Raw genomic sequence first — 21,355 nt, 5'->3', positions numbered from 1 at the left:
TCTGTATTGATATAAATATTATTGGGGACGCAATAACCTTCATCTAACCCTTGATTTCCAAAATGTTATTGAACATGTTATAGTTTGCTGTCCTTGTAATTTCCCCACACCATTTTAAACTGAATATGCATAGCATACAAACAATATTGAGGATCATTGTAGGAACGGCTGCTGGTTTTGGATGTAATAAATAAATAATGATTGGATTAGACATGGGTTTTAACCTGGAGTGATATTAAAGACCTTCGGCTGATGAAGGTTACGTTTGCTTGCACGGATTGCAGGAAGACAGCTTCTAGATCCGTGGGATAAGAAGGATGTTTATTGCTGGGAAGACAGATCTACAAAAGTGATGTGAAACTCGTAATCCTTGGAAGCAGAATACAGAAAATCCATTAAGGAAAAAAAGAGCATTTGCTGACAATTATCCCCCTCTGCTTTGCAAATCTGAAAAATATATATATATATATTTATATGTTTAGGTTTGAGTTCACTAGTGTAATGTTAAATTAAATCTCAATACTTTTAAGTGAATCAATAGAGAGACATTAAGCGTTAAGAAAGATGCATAGATCAGTGATGACATGGCCATTGTGCCAAATGTGTTTGCAATTGATCGCTGTTATTTTGCAAGAATCATTTAATCTAGCAGTGTTTTAGCAAAAGGGCATTAGCAACACAATGTAGTAGTTATTTCTTTTCTAAACTGCCGAAGACCATAACAGGGACGAAGGGTTTGCAGGCTTGGTTCCTGAGCATAACAGAACTCCGAGTCATGAGGATCATGAAGGCAACATTTTGTTTTTGCTTACAAGTATTCTTATAGGTATTTAGGCTGCTACTGCACCTCCAACTGGGGACACATTGAACTAATGCGTTGTATTCATCCCTGAGTGTTGTTTTACACTTCAGTGTGATAGTACTTACCGTATTTATCTTCCTATAGCGCGCACCGGCGTATAGCGCGCACCCCCAACCTAGAAGGAAAATTTCAGGAAAAAAAAGAAAATACTTAGTTTGAATGCCCCTCGTCGGTGTCTTGCCCGGCGTCCATCGGCGGCCTTGTCCGGTCCGGCGTCCGTCTGCGTCCTTGGTGGTGTCCTCCCCGCTTCTCCCACGCTGTTTTTGAGCCGATCCCCGCTTCCCGCGCTGTGTTTGAATGCCACCGCCGACATATACAGAACGCAGTACACTCGGGCACACTTAGGCACGCTTGGCTCCTCTCGCATAAAGGCTAGGAGGCGGCACAGGGCATGACCGTGAGCGGAGCCGAGCCTGGCCGAGTGTACCCGAGTGTACTGCGCTCGGTATATATCGGCGGCAGCCTTCAAACACAGTGCGGGAAGCGGGTATTGGCGTATATCGCGCACCCACGATTTCCCCCTGATTTTAAGGGGAAAAAAGTGCGCCGATAAATACGGTAATCTATCTGATTGGTAGATGGTCTGTACATTGACTCCAAGTTATAGTATTTGAACACTACCCCCATAGGAGCCACTGAATAGGGTGGGTCCTCTGTTCTTTGCCTCAACCTTTTCAAAAAAACTCAGCCCCTTCTAGCAGACGAGGTTGTGTGTACAAACATACAATCTCACCGGAAATAACTGAAGGTAATGCTTGGTACCCAGTAGTTGTGCTATATAAAATAAAATAAAACAGAACCAAACCGAGTAGTAAAGGCAAACTTAACATATTGTCACCTAATGAGGTTGTCAACTAGGCAAGCATACAATGAATTAACAATCGTAATAACACAATTTAGCATACAAGGTGATTGATTAACATTAGGGACTAGGCACAAGATGACGATTGGTGTCCAGATCAGCATAAACAATGGCAAGGCCACCTGCAGCAGGGAGCAGTAGTAAAGTTGAATCTACTGAGCACTGGAACTATACGGTCAGAGCACATTTATGGCGGCCATTCTAGTTCAAGTGGGTATGCACTGTCCAAAAGAAAAGGGGATTTGTAGTAGAGGGGGCAGGGGAACAAAGGGGAGCCTGCAGAAAAAATTACAGGAGGGGCAGTCCTTTAAGATGTTCTCTTGGCTATAGTTGGAGCTCTTCAAGAGCACTATACGACAGTCCCAGTTAACCTACATGCAGCATAGGTGCAGTAAAGGTACGGTATAGTCTCAGCACAGATGCAAGGTCAGATGCAGTAAAGGTTTGGTATACTGCTGTATAGTTTTTGAAAAGGAGTAGTCTAGGTTTGGGATAAGTGTGGTATAGGATGCAGTATGGGTGTGGTATGGATTGGGTACACTTGGTGTCCTGCTCTTTGTGGCGCAGTCCCTGCTAGTAGTATCAGCAATGGTTAAATGGCTCTCTCACCAGCCCCCCGGGTTGCTGCGGTGACCTCTCGCCATAGAAGGGGAGTCCCCTCAGTCTCTACCTGTAAAAATGCACAAACGCTTCTGGTGATCAGCAGTTGGAAGCAGAGAATGAGTGGACACTCCAGTCTCCTAGCGTCAGTGGTGCAGGTGCTTTGATGTGGTGCATGCACCATTCTGTTGCTGCTGCTTTATTGTCCCTGACTGGGGGCAAGGTGGTGGCTGGGATACATTAATTAAAGTATTTGTTACCTCAGCATTTCATATTTCTGATGTGTCTGTGGCAACATGTATGGAAAAGTATCCTGTTCTCTTTGCATTTCTTCCTTTGTTTGAACTACCTGGTGATCCTGCCAGTCCCCAGACTTTCCTATTTCAAACTGACCTTGCTAGGCATGGAAGCACATCCAACCCATGAGTGGTCAGTTTTCTGGTTTACACTCTACATTGGAGCACAGCCTGTCTCCACCCTCAGCTGTCTAATACCGTGTACACCGTGGATCTTTTTCCGACGGAATGTTTGCTCAAACTTGTCTTGCATACACACGGTCACACAAATGTTGTCAGAAATTCCGATCGCCAAGAACATGGTCACGTACAACACTACGACAAGCTGAGAAAAATTAAGTTCAATAATTCCGAGCATGTGTCGAATTGATTCCGAGCATGCGTAGGATTTTTGTGTGTCGGAATTGCATACAGACGATCAGGGTTTCCGACAAGAACTTTTGTTGTCAGAAAAATTGAGAACCAGCTCTCAAACATTTGCTGTCGGAAATTCTGTCAGCAAATGTCCGATGGAGCCTACACACGGTCGGAATATCAGATCAAAATCTCACATCTAACATTTGTTGCAGGAAATTTCGATCGTGTGTATGCGGCATTGGACCCTTATGCATTTATATATGGTGTGTGTGTGTATATATAATATACGCACAAATGGTTTGCCTTGCATTTTAAAAAGGGTTCACATATATTTTAACTGAATTGGAGATGAAAATGAGGTCACCAACCTGGATCTGCAGTCTGGAAGGGATAGGTAAACCTAGATAGATGGAAAAACAAATCTTTTGGTAGGTAAAATAGCTTTAATATGTGTATTGCAGCTGTGCATTAATCTGACAGGAGTTAATTTGTAATGGAATCAGCTCTGTGGACATCTGTTTCCTGAGTTGTATACTTGTCTCTGCATTGAGGGTGTGGGTTCACACACCTAGGTCAGGAAAAATAAGTAGAGCTGGACTGCTGATAGATGATTCATTTTTTGCTTTATTATAGTTCTAATATCAACACACCATTTTCTATCCAGTAGCACACAGGAAGATGTATGTAAAGACTTCAGCCATATGCTGACCACTAATGAGGTGACTTGTACTAATTCTGCAGGACCCGAATGTTAGTATGTTAGTATGTTTTTAGAGATTTAATGTAATGCTTGTGTTACTTTTAATATATATATATATATATATATATATATATATATATATATATATATATATATATATATATATATATATATATATATATATGTGTATGTAGTTAAAACGTTCACTTTACCATTGCCTGCAATGTATAATAACACATTATAAGCTACAGTGACCTGCAGATCAGTGTGTGGGAAGACATCACAATTATTCAATAAATATAATTTAACTCTCATTACTTTTGTAGTCAGTACAGGAATTCAAGTCTGTTGCTGGTCAATAAAGTCGCTTTTTTTCTTGCTACTGCTTTAGAAATAGTGTTAAAACTATGGCTAATTGTTAATTTATAACAGAGTTCCCCCTAAGGCTTTAAGCCTAAGGTGATTTGCCTTGCTGGCTGTTTTCAGCTACAACTCGGCTTCTTGCTGCCTTGGGGAATCTGACACATGCTGCACTTTTGGCAGCAGAACGTGCCCGTCCCTACAAAGGAGTCAAGGTGCTGGCAGGAAGAGGTTTATTTACTAAAGGCAATAAGGCTGTTCACTTTGCATGGGAAGTTGTACTTTGCAAAGCAGTTTCCATCATCAGAGAAAAGGATTGCCGCTCTCAAAACTTCCGAACCTTCACAGGAATGTGTCCCGTCCTACTAGCAGTCAAATTATATAGAGAAACGGGAGAACAGCTAACGCGTTTCACATTATTATTATTATTATTATTATTAATAAACAGGATTTATATAGTGCCAACAGTTTGTGCAGCGCTTTACATCAGGGAAGACAGTACAGTCACAATACAAATCAATACAGGAGGGATCAGAGGGCCCTGCTCGTTGGAGCTTACAATCTAGAATTAATTGATGCTTAATCATAGCTACTTTGCAAAGCAGTTTCCATCATCCAATCATGTTCAATGCTGTTTTTTTTTTTTTATTAATTTCACATAATTAGGTATTGTTTGCAAAGTGAATTTCAGCGCATTCGCTAATCTCTGGGGAAACTTCCTATGCAGAGCAAATTGCCGATTTATCTTTGGTAAATCAACTCCAAAGAGTCCACACTCATCTTGGTTGTACATTGCACTCTTGAATAGTTTTAAGGTGCACGCTTTGTACAAATACATATAGTAGGAGTTGATTTACTAGAGGGGAATGGTCTATTCACTTTGCAAGGACATTTTCCCCAGAGCTTAGTAAATGAGGTGAAACTGTTAATTTCCATCATCCATTCATGTGTAAGCAAAATGCATTATTTTTTTTATTTTTTTCTTGCATGTTTTTCTTTTCCTTGCATGTGATTGAGTATTCTTTGCGATGAGAATTTTCACCACAATCACTAAGCTCTGGCGAAAATCTCCTTGCAAAGTGCAACTTCCATTTCAATGCAAATGGCCCATCTGACTTTAGTATATCAACCCCATAGTCCCTGTGCCCACATTTTGTAGGAGCATAGGCGTGCGCACATAGGGTGTAAGGTGTGCCTGGGCACACCCTAATCACCCTTTACTATGCAGATTCCTCCTGCTGCCTGGCTGCAGAGAAAGGGACTGGGGAATCTCTGTCCTCAGTCCCTTTCTCTGCCTCAAAAGTTAGACATCAGGGGTCTGTTTAGACCACTGATATTTCACCAAAGCCCCCAAACAGAGCTCCTAAAAAACTAATATTAAAAATAATAATAATAATAAATAAATAATAAATAATAATAATAAATAATAATAAAAATAAAATTGAAAAAAAATAATAATAATAATACAAATAAAGATAAACTACTGACACCGATCTCTGCCCTGCTGACAAAGCCCTACTGACTTGCCCACTGCCATATATGGTATATTACACACACACATGTGTGTTTGAGCTTTGGTGTGCACACCCTAATGCAATAGGCTGCGCACACCTATGTGTAGGAGGCTTGCTGTCAGGCAAGTGATGCTCTGGCAGTAATAGTTATCCCCCGTACACACGATCAGGCTTTTGCCCGGGCCAAACTAACATCGGAATTCCGACGGAATTCCATTGGAGTAAAAGAGAACATGTTCTCTAGCTAAACTCCGATGGAATTCCTCAGAAAAAAGACAGATGGGGCAAATTCTGATCGTATGTACAGGGCTTGAGACTTACATCACGCTAGCAATCTGAACTCATTTATAAACCAGAAAGAATGACAACAGGGGTACAAGTGAGTTCTTTCTGTGGTGAGTCTGCTGCTGACAGATGCTACCAATGACCAGATCAGTAATGTGACACAGGGCTTAATTAAAGTGCTACATGTAGTGCAACATGTAGGACAGAATAGTGTTGGGGATTTCTCTCTACTACTCAGGAAAGCAGTGGGGTAGGGGTCTCATTGTACTACAGATGAATACTATATAGAGAAGTCTGAATGAATGAAAACAGTGTAGAAGACTTGCAACACTTTGGGGGGAAAACTGTGTACAGGGCTCACTATACTGCAAGGAAAAACAATGTGCGGACTCGCCGTACTGCAGAGGAAAGCAGCATTGTGGACTGTTTGTACTACAGAGGAAAGCAATGTAGGGTGCTCACTTTACTGCAGGGAAGAACAATGTAGAGGGGAATCACCGTACTGCAGTGGAAAGCAGTGTTGGGGACTGGCTGTACTACAAAGGAAAGCAGTTTAGGGGACTTTGTGTACTGCAGAAAAAAACAGTGTTGAGTACTCACTGTGCCACATGATAAAACCGTATGAGGGACGCACTGTACCGCAGGGCTTGTAAGAATAATAGACAGAACAGTGACTAAGTGGTTAGCACTTCCGCCTGGCAGGACTAGGGTAATCGGTTTGAATCCCAACCATGGCACTGCCTGCCTAGGGTGTGCTCAATGTGCCTGCATGGGTTTCCTCCCACATTCCAAAGACGCCGGAAAAAGCCGAACGGAAACAACGTAAAAGAATGCGACGACCACTCGTAGGTTCGTGGATCGCCGGAAAAAGCTAATTTGCAAACTCAACGCGGATTACGACGTGAACACCACCCAGCGGCCGCCGGAAAATTGCATCTTAGATCCGACGGCGTAGTAAGGCGTACGCCTGTCGGATCTAACACAGATGCCGTCGTATCTTGTTTGGTGGATACCAAAACAAAGATACGACGCGCAAAATTTTAAATTACGCGGCGTATCAACAGATACGCCGGCGTAATTTCTTTGAGGATCTGCCCCAGTGTGTTTATGTATGGATGTGAGTTAGGGACCTTACATTGTAAGCTCCTTGAGGGCAGGGACTGATGTGAATATAGAATATATGTAAAGTACTGTGTAATCGGTCTGCGCTATGCAGGTACCTGTAATAAAATAAATAAAACTGAAATTGTTTAATTTTAGATGTAATCATCATTTTAAGTTGTATAAGGTTTCCACTTCAAAAGGATCCTCTGAGGCCCCGTACACACGACCGGATCTATCCGCTGGGATTGATCCGCGGATCAGTTCCAGCAGACAGATCCGGTCGTGTGTAGGCCCGAGCGGACATTTTCCAGCGGATAAAAATCCAGCCGACGGATTTTCAGCGGATAAAAATTTCTTAGCCTGCTAAGAAATCTATCCCGTGGGAATCTGTCCTTCGGACTTATCCGGTCGTCTGTACAGACTCACCGGATAAGTCCGCCCGATCCCCATCCCTCGCATGCGTCGAATCACTTTGACGCATGCGTGGAAGTATTTACCTTCCAGGGTCGCATCATCGATCTGATGGTGTGTACAAGCCATCAGATCAAAATCTGGAGGAGGAATGTCCGCTGGAAACGGAAATCCTCTCGTCTGTACGAGGCCTGAGTGATCTTTCATCTCACCTGGCTGGAAAAAATGCTCGCAACAATATCGTTGTAAGGACTAAAAACATGTCTTGTGATGGTATTCATGCAATTGTTACACTATTTCCTAGCACCTATTGTTTCTGTTGCTTTTTTATTTTTAGCAATGAGATAACCCTAAGAAACTTTAGATATAAAATATTGATGTAGCATGAGGCTGAATAGTACAAATGTTGTCCAACCTGGCTGAGGCTTTGTACTCTTTAAAGCTCACTATATCAGTGTTGTTTCATTAGGTGCGTGACTAATTATGAAAATGACCTGAAGGCTCTTCTGTACTACCGCCTCTAGGCTCTGTTTCTAATCTTGTGACATGGCTCCTAGATCAAAGTCCTGGTAATTAAATAGGGTTTCTTGTTTCAAGTAGACAAGAAAGCATAATGACTTATTTACAGCTTGTGATGGAACACATGCATTATATATCAGCAAATGCAATAGGATATCCATTTGAACGATTCTCTTGCTGGTGTGTATGTGTACCGTATATGCAAAGGGGTTGAGTGCATTTATGGCAGGTCAAAATATATTTTTCTGTACTTGCAGGGTCTTTAAAGGGAATAAACATGAGGAAGTGTGCATGTATCACATAAATGTACTATATATATATATATATATATATATATATATATATATATATATATATACTGTATATATATAGATATAGATATATATATACTATATACTATATATATATATATATATATATATATATATATATATATATATATATATATATATATATAATTACACACAGTACCTCACAAAAATGAGTACACCCATCACATTTTTGTAAAAATGTTATTATATCTTTTCACTTGACAACACTAAAGACATGACACTTTGCTACAATGTAAAGTCCTGAGTGTACAGCTTGTATAACAGGGTAAATTTACTGTCCTCTCAAAATAGCTCAACACAGCCATTAATGTCTAACCCACTGGCAACAAAAGTGAGTACACCCCTAAGTGAAGATGTCCAAATTAAGCCCAATTAGCCATTTTCTCTCCCCGGTGTCATGTGACTCGTTAGTGTTACAAGGCCCAGGTGGGGAGCAGGTGTGTTAAATTTGGTGTTATCACTCTCACCTCATGGCATCTGAAAAAAAAATTGTTGCTCTACATAAAGATGGCATAGGCTAAAAGGAGATTGCAAAGACCCTCAAACTGAGCTGCAGCACGGTGGCCAAGACCATACAGCAGTTTAACAGTACAGGTTGCATTCAGGACAGCCTCGCCATGGTCGACTAAAGAAGTTGAGTGCACGTGCTTAGAGTCATATTCAGAGGTTGTCTTTGGGAAATAGACGTATGAATGCTTCCAGTATTGCTGCAAAGGTTGAAGGGGGAGGGGGGTCTGCTTGTCAGTGATAAGGACCCCAAACACACCTCCAAGAGGACTACTGCCTTGCTAAAGAAGCTGAGGATAAAGGTGATGGACTGGCCAAGCATGTCTTCAGAGCTAAACCCTCATGAGCATCTCAAATGGAAGATGGAGGAGCGCAAGGTTTATAACATCCACCAGCTCTGTGATGTTGTAATGGAGTAGAGGAAAAGGACTCCAGTGACAACCTGTGAAGCTCTGGTGAACTCCATGTCTAAGACGGTTAAGGCAGTTCTGGAAAATAATGGTGGCCACACAAAATATTGACACTTTGGGCCCAATTTGGACATTTTCACTTAGGGGTATACTCACTTTTGTTGCCAGTGGTTTAGACATTAATGGTTGTGCGTTGAGTTATTTTGAGGGGACAGCAAGTTTACACTGTTATACAAGCAGTACACTCACTACTTTACATTGTAGCAAAGTGTAATTTCTTCAGTGTTGTCACATGAAAAGATATAATTAAATATTTACAAAAATGCGATGAGTTTACTCACTTTTGTGAGGTACTGTATGTGTATATATACCATATTACCAAAAGTGTTGGGACGCCGGCCTTTACATGCACATGAACTTTAATGGCATCCCAGTCTTAGTCTGTAGGGTTCAACATTGAGTTGGCCTACCCTTTGCAGCTATAAGGGCTTCAACTCTTTTGGGAAGGCTGCCTGTTACAGCATGTTTTATACTCTTTATTTTTAGAATGCGTTCTTCTCTTACCCCTTTCCCTTTTATAATTTTGTATGCATTTTGTTTGAACAAAATATATTCTATATTGTTATCATGTTGAGCGTTATTGCTTTAATAAAACCAAAGTGGAAGAAATATGGCAGGGAATATTTAATACCATAAAGACAAGCACTGGATCTTGTTTTTTCATATTGAATCTCTACTAATAATTTGAGAGAAGGGGCACTTTATCACATTAGCAAGCCTAATTAGGCAGCTGCTGCAGCAAAGACTCGGTCTGCAAACCTGATGCGGGAAATTGAACTGCAGAGTGACACAAGTTCCTGATAATGCTCTATATGTAATGACATATGCTGTTCGACTCGGCTTAGGGAAACATTAGTGATCAAAATACAGCATAGTGTTATATGGCAAATCAACCAGCAAGTGAATAGCTGTTAATTGGTCTATTGAAAATCCTTTCAGTAAAATATGTATTATCCGGAAAGTTTTAATTGATTACAGTACACAACATTTTGGGAATAATTACAAGAAATATGGGAGGTTGGGTAGAATTTTCTGTTCATTCGTATTCACAGAAAGATTGACAGGGAAATTATGTTATAAAATCAATGGAGCAACCAGGTGGCTTATCTGGGGAAGAAAACAGTGCAGTTGGTGTCTATAACAGCCAGATTGGTTCAATGGGTAATGCTGTTTCATTTTCTTCAGTTCTCTTTGAATGTTATTCTTTAACAGGCTACTAATATACAGTATGCATGCCATATTATAGATTTAATTTTAATGGCGTGTAAAGTATATAACATTTTACATGTAACATATAAAGGATGGAATGGTAGGTACCTAAAAATGTGTGAATATCAATTCACACATTAATTAAGAATTAAAGAGTGTGTTTGTGTGTGTATATATATATATATATATATATATATATATATATATATATATATATATATATAGAGAGAGAGAGAGAGAGAGAGAGAGAGAGAGAGAGAGAGAGAGAGAGAGAGAGAGAGAGAGAGAGAGAGAGAGAGAGAGAGAGAAAAAAGAAGAAGAATAAATTTTTTATTTTTTAACAAAACAATAAATAAATAACGAAAAACTTCAACTCCACCCTAATGTATTACATACACACTGTTGTCAGTGTTGTCAATGTAATCAATTTATTTAAATTCATATAAAACATTAAAATGCAACACGACATTCCATTTATACATTCAAAAATATATTTCATAAAGTTTTACAAATTTGGTTCACAGCTTTTCATTGATTTTCTCACCCTTCTGTGTAGCACATATCTCCATTATTGTGTTCAGAACAATGACAAAGAGCAGTAATAAAATGCAATACAGAGTAAGCCGAATCATCCAGTTTACCAAAAAAGAGATTATTAAAAAGATAATTTTTTATTGGTTGTTGTGAGTTATTGTAATTTTCTTTTTGTCTGGTTGAGGGCCAGTGTTCTGTCAAATTAGCCAACTCGGCAGAAACTCCAACCACGTCACTTCCGATTTATTTAAACTATCGGTAATTGGAGATTTTGACAAATTGCTGTTTGGACACAACACCGGCAACCGAATACAGTCTGGTAGCTGTTTTTACAGCACAGCGGCTAACGAGGGCAAAGTTTTGCCTCCTCGAAAGCGGTCGTTTTGTTGGCTAGTATTGGAGCGGAGTAACAATCTCTGTTCATAATATCGTACACCGGACTGTATTCGATTGCCGGTGTTGTATCCAAACAGCAGTTCGTCAAAATCTCCAATTACTGAATGTTTAAAGAAGCCAGAAACTAAGTAGTCGGAGTTTCTGACGAGTTGGCTAATTTGACAGAACACCGGTTCACACCAAAATACAGTGCAGGAAAGGTGAGTTCCTTCCACTTTGCAATAGTACTGTGGTACCATGCAACCTGGTGCCTGCAGATTGGTTGCCTTTGCGATTTGCGGCAGGGTTCCAGTATATTAACAGCACCTCAAACACAGATTGCAAACAGTGTGATTTGGTGCAGTGAGTTTTTCAAAAGTAGTGCATGCACTAATCTTTGTGCATTCCAGTGTAATTCATAACCCATTCAGAGGAATAGGCTGCCAAATCTCGCTGCAGGGAAACGTGTATCAACCAGACATGAGGAAGTCAGATTATCTTCTGTTTTGTAATTTCCGTGTTTACGTTTGCATATATAGGCAGAATTTAAGGGCTCTTACACATTGGCCATCTAAGCTCAATCAGCATAACTACAGCTGTATCCTCTCTGCCCAGGAAGCCAGGGTGCAAAGTACAGCCCATTAATGGCTGAGCACTGTTGTACTCATGTATATGACCGTGCTATCGTAAACACGTATACAGTGTATGAGCATTGGCAAGAAACTGATTTATTTTATTTTTTTGCAAATGCTTATACGCTGTATTCAGGTTAACGATGGCACCACAGTATACACAATTACATGAGTGATTCAAGTTAATAATGGGCTTCTATCTGCACCTTGGCTACCTGGCTGGAGGAAATACAGCTTCAGGAGGGATTGGTGTAAGAATCCTAAAAATAGCCCAAGTCAGGCTTGGTAATATTTTACCTATAAACTTAATCCTACAACAGTTTAAGATTTTATGCCGATTTCCTTTGACCTTTTATTTTATTTTAAATGCTTTGTTGCATCAAAGCATATATTTGTTATATTGATGTGTGTCTTGTATGTTCTTCCAAAGTCTTAAAAAGGAAGAACTCACAACAAACTATTGATACAAAAGGATCAGCATGTCAACCATACAAATAGTATTTTCAAGAGACAAGATCAATAAAGGCAGCCCCTGATGACACGTTTTCAGTGTTGTCTGGTGCTACCCCTTGCTATGTCTCAGCACTGCAGTTTCTGCCATCTTATCACATGCCATCACCAGAAAGTTGGTTGTCCCTTCCTAGTTCTTGCAGCTTGTTTCCTGATGACGTGGCCCATGAGCAGTGTGGTGCAGATAGCTCCGTGTTTGCGCAATGTGAGTTTGAGCCAAAGCCTCCTGGGATGTACTGTATGCCATCTCCCAAGAGGCTTTGGGTGGGTGGGGATGACATCATTCTTAAGTGAGAAAGCAGGAAGAGCTGGGTTCCCCCGAAAATCAAATTAACCCCCCTCCCTCCCCAAAAAATAATATTCAGTTGTGCAACAAGGGCAGGGGGTAGTAAATGTTGGGAAACGAGAGGGCAAAGGTCTGCTTTAAGTGGTGCTGGTGCAGACTACAAGTAGCAGGCACGTGCTGATAAACCTCAGTTCTGAGAAACACAAAATGTGATTTAATCTAAATGAATGATTACTTCTTACCATGATCAATATATTTGGTAATCACATTTGTTGTAGTTTAACAAATTTTCAGAATAACATGTTTGCTGTTACTTTACTGTAACTTTATTACATTTTTCTTGTGCAGTCCTGATAACCCTATACCTATAGATGTTATATTGGGGCTTAAGTTTATAACACATTTCTCTAAACCTGAAATAAAACTTGTTTGGTTGACAACCTCATTATACTTAAATCGTGGTTTCAGACCAATTGAATTAAGTTTACTTATCTATATTAGCCTCACCTAATTAGTAAGCGCTTGACAGCAATTGATGTGCTCTGAAGTGGGTAAAACAAATAGCATTTTTCTTGCCAATGTATATAACCAGAACATTATTAGAAGCAAGTGTTTTTTGCTTGGAAAGGACATTTTTCAAATTTAATTAATGCTTCACATAGAGAATCTGGTACTATATAAACTATGTTTACTGTCTTCTAAGGCCGCCTACACACGATCGGTCCATCCGATAAGAACGGTCCAAAGGACCGTTGTCATCGGTTAACCAATGAACCTGACTGATGGTCCATCGCGCCTACACACAATCGGTTAAAAAAAACGATCGTGTCAGAACGCGGTGACGTAAAACACAACGACGTGCTGAAAAAAACGAAGTTCAATGCTTCCAAGCATGCGTCCACTTGATTCTGAGCATGCGCGGGTTTTTAACCGATGCTTTTGCATACTAACGATCGGTTTTGACCTATCGCTTAGGCGTCCATTGGTTAAATTTTAAAGCAAGTTCTCATTTTTTTGACCGTATGCTAACTGACCGATGGGGCCCACACACAATCGGTTTGGACCGATGAAAAGGTCCTTCAGTCCGTTTTCATCGGTTTTGACCGATCGTGTGTACGCTGCCTAACTTTTGTAATGGTCACAAAACATGAGGAAGAAATGTGGATTCTGGTACAGATATCTTACTGCTGGAGTCCCCAATAAATAGAACAAGCCAACACTTTATTCAGTTCAGCTTGTCAGCATGAAACATAATTTTTGGTCTGAGTTCAGCCTTTAACCCTCTTAATACTTATGATAAGGACTCAGGGATGGACTGGCCATTGGGACTACAGGGAGTTTCCCGGTGGGCCGATGGATCAGTGGGCCGGCTTCAGTGACAGTGGACTGCCATCCCCCTCCGCTCCTCTGTCTCTCCCTCCCTGCAGAGCTCACCTGGGGGGAACAAAGAAGCAGGGGGGATGACAGAGGAGCATGGGGGGAGGGGACAGACAGTTGACTCAACAGCTATGGCCTGGGAGTTTCTCACTTCTGCCTAATCGTGTCCCACGGGGGGCACCAAACTGATTCTTTGCCCCGGGTGAAATAATGTCTAGCTTCCCCACTCTAATAAAGTAGAACGGCTAGTGGTTAGTGAAGGGGAAGAGGGGGCTTGGGTGGCCGGGGGGGGGGTGCGTTAGTTGCCTGGCCGTCATGGGAGAGACCTGTCAAAGTGGGCCAGTCTGGATGAAGTCCAGGGCCAAATTTATGTCCCAGTCCAGCCCTGTAAGGACTACAGGACTTCCTGCAGTAACTCCTCTTAAAAATTATGATATGCTGGTAGATTTTTGAACAAATATTTGTATGAAAATTCTCATCAGTACATTTAATGACATCATCAATTTTGTGTTTAACATTTGGTTTTAGAGTTAATGGACTTTCTCAAAGGAACCATGATTTAAAAAACTTTTTTTATTCTTCTTTGAATTTTCTTGCCACTATGGTCAAAAATGAGCATCAATATGACTCCCTCTTATGATTAGAAAATCAAAAACATTCTTAAAATGAATTGTAGAACGGTGTGACCTATTGGATTAGAAAATCACTGGCTGCTTGAGACCAGCAGATGTCAAACCAACATGTCAAAGGGAATGGGAAGAAAGGGTTTTGATGGGAACATTTTAGAAAAGGTATCCACTAGTGTAGGGCCAGCTTAAAACCTCACATCCCATGTATTAATTTTTGCCATGTACTGTATAATGTTTGGGTGGAAACTTGAGCTTCGGACGATAATAAAGATGATATTTCAGTAGTTTTGCTAGTTACAAATGATTGACATCTCATAGACCTTTAATTACAGCACAGTGGCCTCCATTATTCTAAAACCTATACGATTAAATGGGTCAAAACTATTTGGATTCTGGCTGTGGATTGCAAGAACAATGGTTCCTGCTGTGTAATAAATCTTTTATATTGTTTTATTTCATTAGCAGGTACATCACATTATAGTTAATCTGGTACTTTTTGTATCGTTTGCGAACAATGTGGTTTAAGCTGTTATTCTACTTTAATGGTCACAGATTGGCTTCTTAAGTATGTTCTATTGGAGCATAGTATGAATTGTCTTAGGACAAGTCAATGATTCCTCAATCCTGATGTGAAAATATGCATGTCATGCTGCAATCACTGTTCCAGTAAACTCGAACAAGTAAGCTAAAATATGCAAATTCAACGTAATGTTCTACATTAGTAAGAGCATAAACAAAACAAAGTAAGAATCCAAACAATGAAACAGTTCCGCTGAGGATTAGAGTGGTGAAAAGGCAGCACTAAATAGGAGAAAATGTGCTAACAGAATGTCTGCATAATATCATGTATATCCATTGTAAAGTTATATTCCGGAGAATGGGAATTCAATTTTTAATGAGCAGCAGCAAATAGATCACAGAGGAAAATCTGCCCTCAGCTGAAGTCTTTATGCAAGCATTTATTTCGCTAATATGGACAGTAGCTGTGCTGGGATGCACCTTTGTGACTCACTTTAGCTGCTAGGGGAAGCTGGGTAATTCAGTCATAATGAACTATTTATTCTCTTCCATTTTACAGCGGTATTGATTTTTTCCTTCTCCTGTCGCACAGTGGGGAAGAAAAAGGCAGAGGAACATGTTTTGGGAGCCTTGTTGACTTTTAGTACAGAAGTGACCAGAATAGCACACAGGGTTCCAATTAGAACAAGTTCTGATCATTTAATGCATGAGGCTGCTATTCCTTCGGGCCGTGAACTAAAGTAGAGAGTTGTACCGAACTAAGAGCCAGGACAGACAAAATCAATAACCCAATAGTGAGATAAATAACAATAACAAAACTTATAGAAGTTTATCGAACTTCATTTTGTATAGTCTTCAAAAACATTTATCTTTTTGTTTTTCTTTTCCCGCAGGTTCTTCCAGAAGTCAATGAGCCAAGAACAAATGCTGGGGTGTGTATTTTAATATTACTGACATTTTGTCTTATTTTGTAAAGTTTTATGAGTGCTACATTGATATTGTGTTATTTTAACACTGTATCTGCTGCTTTTTAGTTTATGTAGTATAAGAAATATGAGTTTTATTTGATTATTCAGTCTTTTGTAAAGTTCAGTTGATTGATGCTGGGAGAACAAACATATGGATCATCCGTACAGGTGCTGAATGCAGAAGCACCGCCACTACCTGTGTGCCTCTGGGCTCAGTTATACCCTGTCGTGCACTGCTTTTTCGGCAGGTGAGGGAGGTAGGCAATGTGAGTAATGTTAAAGTGGATGTAAACCTAATCACTAAACGTGTTAATGTAATTTAAAAATATATATACATTTTTTGATTTGCTTTTAGCTTATTTTAATAAATATTACCTGGTGTAATATCTGTCTCCCTGTCCAATTGTACTCCTGCATTGTGACGGATGAGCTCAGGTGTTTTTAGATCCTGGTCTGAACACATAAGAGTGATCCCGTCTGGAAGTTGTCATCTGTCCTTGGGCCATCATAAGAGACTGAGGCATTCTCCACCCTGCAGCTGCAGTGAATATACAAGAGGGGTGTATATGTGTGGGTGGTGAATGCCACGGCCACTTATGATTGGCTAAGGACAGTGACAGCTTCTTGGTGGGATTGTTCAGGTGAGTTCAGACTAGAATCTGAACACACCGGACCTCATCTCTTTTTTTTTTTTTTTTTATTAAATTTTCAAAATTACCGGACCTCATCTCTAATTGAAACATAGGCTTCTGATTGAGCCTTCAATTGGCGTTTTTTCACATATTATGTAGCCATGGTCCACTGTTTATTGGGAAACAGTGCCGATCCTGACCTCCCTGGGGCCCTTGGCAAAATTAAATGTCACATTAAAGTTGAGAAGTGGGGGAAGGGGTGTTCTGCTGTCGGAAATTACATCTTACATTAAAGTGCAAAGCGGGGGGTGCTGACTTCTTACCTCTTCTCCCATGCAGCCAGCGAGTTTAGAAGTGGGGTGAGGGGCCGAAAATGACTTCTCACCAGGCGGGCCTCTAGTAATTTGGGGGGGCCCTCCACAGCTTTGCGGGGCCCTAAGCGGCTTGCATAGTGAGCCTAAAGGGTGGATCGGCCCTGTTGAGAAACATTGTCTTGAAAAACCCCATGCAGCCAGCACTGGAGTGCACATAGAAAGTGAAGGCCTGCGAAGAATACCATTCCTAAGAATACAGAAAAGTTGAAAACAAATATTTTATTGAAAAAAATGTAAATGTTTGATACGCAATGCTTTTGCAAACTAAAGGAAATTCAGTTAGGGTTTACATCTACTTTAATGGGACTGCTAAGTGAAATTGCATTCTAGACACTGCAGGCAATGACCCTGCCAATGTACTGGGAAGCAATCATTTTATTAAGTGCTTGTTGTAATGGACCATTCAGGTCATTACACACATGAGAGTAATGTTAGCACGTGCAACCAGCTGTTCCACAGTTTTTCAGGGTATCAGGAAGCAAGGTACACCATCTGCAAATGCTTTGGGGCCAGTTTGAAGTTACTATCCAGCAGATAAAAAGCACAGATGTAAAAACAACTTACTTTCTTCATTCCAATTCCATAGTCTTAGTTTGTTGAGCTCTTGTTTATTAGCTTTTTTGATGTACTTTTAAAATCCATTGTCTTGCTATTGCAGTTCATCAAATAAAGGTTTATGTGTTTCAAGTGGAACTTTCCCTTATTCTTGTGGGTTAAAAATATAGAGTAAATGTGAACCGGTATTGTCACAATACATATTACATTTATTCCAACATCCTGTTTTACGCTAATTGGTTCACACTGGATAGAAACACATGAATTCTTTAAAATAAATCCTTTCAGGTCTCAATCTGGATTGGATAGGACAGGCCCAGCAGCATAATTTTGTAATCTGCAATGCTGTCCTTTATACTGTGGTGTCATCTGATCTTGGGGCCCCTTGGGAACACAGGGTGGCCACAGCTGTGACCTAAGCAATGCCCTTTCCTATACCCTACTTCTAGTCTAGTTTTTACATGCTGGAAAAGGGAAGAGTCCTGGAAGTCGCACATCTCTGCAAAACCCTGTAAGAAGGTGTATGGCAGCCTCAGCCTGAGCTCCAATGAGGCCACGCACCCAACACATTTCACCTCACTCACAGAGCTTAGTCATAGCTTTTTACATGCTGTTATGAACCAACATTCAAAATGTAAACCTAATTTTTTTGTTAGTTTACATAGCTCTGAGGGTCCACATCCATTCAAATATTCTGAATTTGTAGGTTTAATAACCTAATCTAGATTTATTTTTAATGCAGATCAATGTGAACCTGTGATGATACAAGTATAGGAGCCACCATTGTTTTTTTTTTCTTTGCAGTGCAATCTCCAGGGTTTTGTCCTTATTGGTTTTATTATCTGGTGACTTGAAACAAGCATGTACCAGTAAGGTCTAGAAAGCCTGTCATCTTGATTGACTCACTAGGTTGTTAAACTAGTAACTAGACACCAGTCCTAAAAGCAAAAAAAATACGCAGTGACGGCGACGATGACGTGGCGACGTGTGCGAACCCGGAAGTTTAATGCTTCCACGCATGCGTCGAATCACTTTGACGTCATGCGCGAGTTCTCGGGCTAGCGGACATGTCCGATGAGTCGTACTGTCCGGCGGACAGGCTTCCAGCAGACATGTTTCTTAGCATGCTAAGAAACATTGGTCCGCTGGAAACCTGTCCGGTCGGCCAGAAAATTGTCCGGTCGGCCCTACACACGACCGAACATGCCTGCTGAAACTGGTCCGACGGACCAGTTTCAGCGGACATGTTCGGTCGTGTGTACGAGGCCTAAGAGGTCTGCAAGCAGATTTCGTTGTTGGTGAAATAACACCAAATATATAAAAGGAGAATCCGCAAAATAAAAAAAAAGATATTGGTTATAAAAATGTGCATTTATTTCTGAATAAATCAATTGCAGTTATATTTAAATTCTTCAGTTTAATTCTCCACATTTATTTTAATTTACTCTACAAAATAAAATGCGGTGAACATTCTGGAAATGTATGGCAAGGACTAAATGACTTGCCATTAGATGGTAGTTAATGACAGGGTAGAGTAGTGGGCTGCGAATGAATGTTAATTTGCTCTCCTGACATTTAGATACATACTATTTTATGGTCTTCCAAGCAAAAAATGTGTTTTAGTTCTGTCATGATATCACTTCGGAATAGATTATACACACATCAGTGTGAACTCAATTTGTCACGTAATAGAACTGGCCCATTGCTGTCTGTCAGTCTTTATTTACACCGCTGTGGTAATGGATCCTTTCCCAAATGTATCTCTAACAAGCCAAGTTTGAACAGTTCAGCTTTTCCTTATATTAAAGCTGATGCTCTCATTTAAAGTGATAACATAAAAAGCTGTCAAAATCCATAAATATGACTAATTAACACTTTTACCTAATTTCCGTGCAAAGGAAGAAAAGCTAATATACGCTCTATTGCCTGGCACCTCCACAGACTATATCAATAAATCCATTCCATTCACTACATCGTATTATAGCCCATAGCGGAGCACTGTGTAAATCTGCTCAGGTAGGGTTTGTTGAGGAAAGGCCCTTTACGTGTCCCTTTAAATTTGCATAGGTGCATGAGGATGCATAAATGCAAGATGCATGGGCACTATCATGGGTGTCTGCATGGTGCAAGTGCCCCCCACCTGGAGCAAGGTGTCTGCACACGTAGCCCTCAAAATTTCCACTCGCCTGCTCGCATTTGGTGAATGGAAATTAGCAGAGGGCGAGGGTGGACTAGGCTGACCGTTTCCTGGACGATCGCTTCTGGCAGAAGCGGTGCTGCCATTAGAGCGGCCCGGAGGGGAGGCTTCCTGCCCCCGGCCACTCAGATGTCCTGTACAAAATGCCGCACTGCTTCTGAAGCCATCAGCCAGGAAACTGACAGAAGGATCGGGCAGCCAGATCACACAGAGCGGGGATACACTGCTGAGGCGCGGCTTGTATATGAATAGCCGGCCACTGATAGGCTGCACTGATGGCCACTGATGAGGCGAAAATGATAAGTTGCACTGATAAGCTGCACTGATGGGTGCTTATGAGGCTGCACTGATGGGCATGTTTTTGGCTACACTGATAAGGCTGCACTGATGGGATTGTACTGATGGGCACTAATAGACTGAACTGATGGGCACTGATGAGGCTGCAATGATAGGACTGTACTGATGGGCACTGATAGGACTGTACTGATGGGGACTAATAGGCTTCACTAATGGGCACTGATGGAACTGTACTGATGTGCACTGATAGGACTGCACTGATGGTCACTAATCAACTGCATTGATGGGCACTGATAGGCTGCACTGATGGGACTGTACTGATGGGCACTGATAGGCTGCACTGATGGGCACTGATAGGACTGTACTAATGGGCACTGGTTGGCTGCACAAATGGGCACTAATATGCTGCACTGATGGGACTCTACTGATGGACACTGATATGCTGTATGTTAATATTGTTAACATAAAACATTTAACAGTGTAATTTCATGAGATCATTTATAAGGGCGTGTTTAGGGGCGAATTTAGGGGCAGGCAGGTTAAAAACAGATTATAAATTGCTAATCAAACAATGGCAGCTTGATCCTTCTTTTAGGCTTCTGCATCATGTTTCTCAAACCTTTGCATGCCTGGCGCTTATTCTGATGACTAAGCCTTACCCCTTCATGGCATTGTCTAAAAGATGCCCCCCCTCGAAAAAAGTTCTGCGCACACCCATGGATACTATTAAGTTACGTTTTTTCAGATTTTTTTCTAGAATTATAGAAAGATTACACCATGCTCCCATTTTAGAAATAAATATTGAACAGTTGTAGTAAATAATTTTTTTTTTTTAGGTAAATCTTAATAAAACTGCCTCATGGTGGATGCCCACATTACAATAAGAGTGCCAACCCTATTTTAAACTACATTTTTTACAGAATATATTTAATAGGACTGTTCTGGCACCAAGCACAAGTCTGCAATAGCAGTACTAATAAAAAAGCATATGCTTTTATTACATGAATTGCATACATAGACATATAAAATCATATCACTGTACAGTGCATCATAAACACAAAAACACAGCTTCAGCTCACAAT

At 40.6% G+C, this 21,355-nt stretch overlaps 1 protein-coding gene across 6 annotated transcripts in view; it reads left to right on the top strand.

Moving 5' to 3' along the window:
- The window catches only part of INPP4B (inositol polyphosphate-4-phosphatase type II B), an 877,589-nt gene that overhangs the window by 395,028 nt on the left and 461,206 nt on the right, over positions 1 to 21,355 (top strand). For all 6 annotated transcript variants that reach the window (XM_040331418.1, XM_040331408.1, XM_040331402.1 and 3 more), the window contains one exon: positions 16,144 to 16,182. In XM_040331418.1, the coding sequence (XP_040187352.1) occupies positions 16,144 to 16,182 (39 nt within the window). The remainder of the gene's footprint in view (positions 1 to 16,143; positions 16,183 to 21,355) is intronic.

The sequence above is a fragment of the Rana temporaria genome, chromosome 1 (genome assembly GCF_905171775.1).
Source record: "Rana temporaria chromosome 1, aRanTem1.1, whole genome shotgun sequence".
NCBI classification, from domain to species: Eukaryota; Metazoa; Chordata; class Amphibia; order Anura; family Ranidae; genus Rana; species Rana temporaria.
Note: the sequence above shows the minus strand (reverse complement) of the source record. Positions and strands in the feature narration are given on the sequence as shown.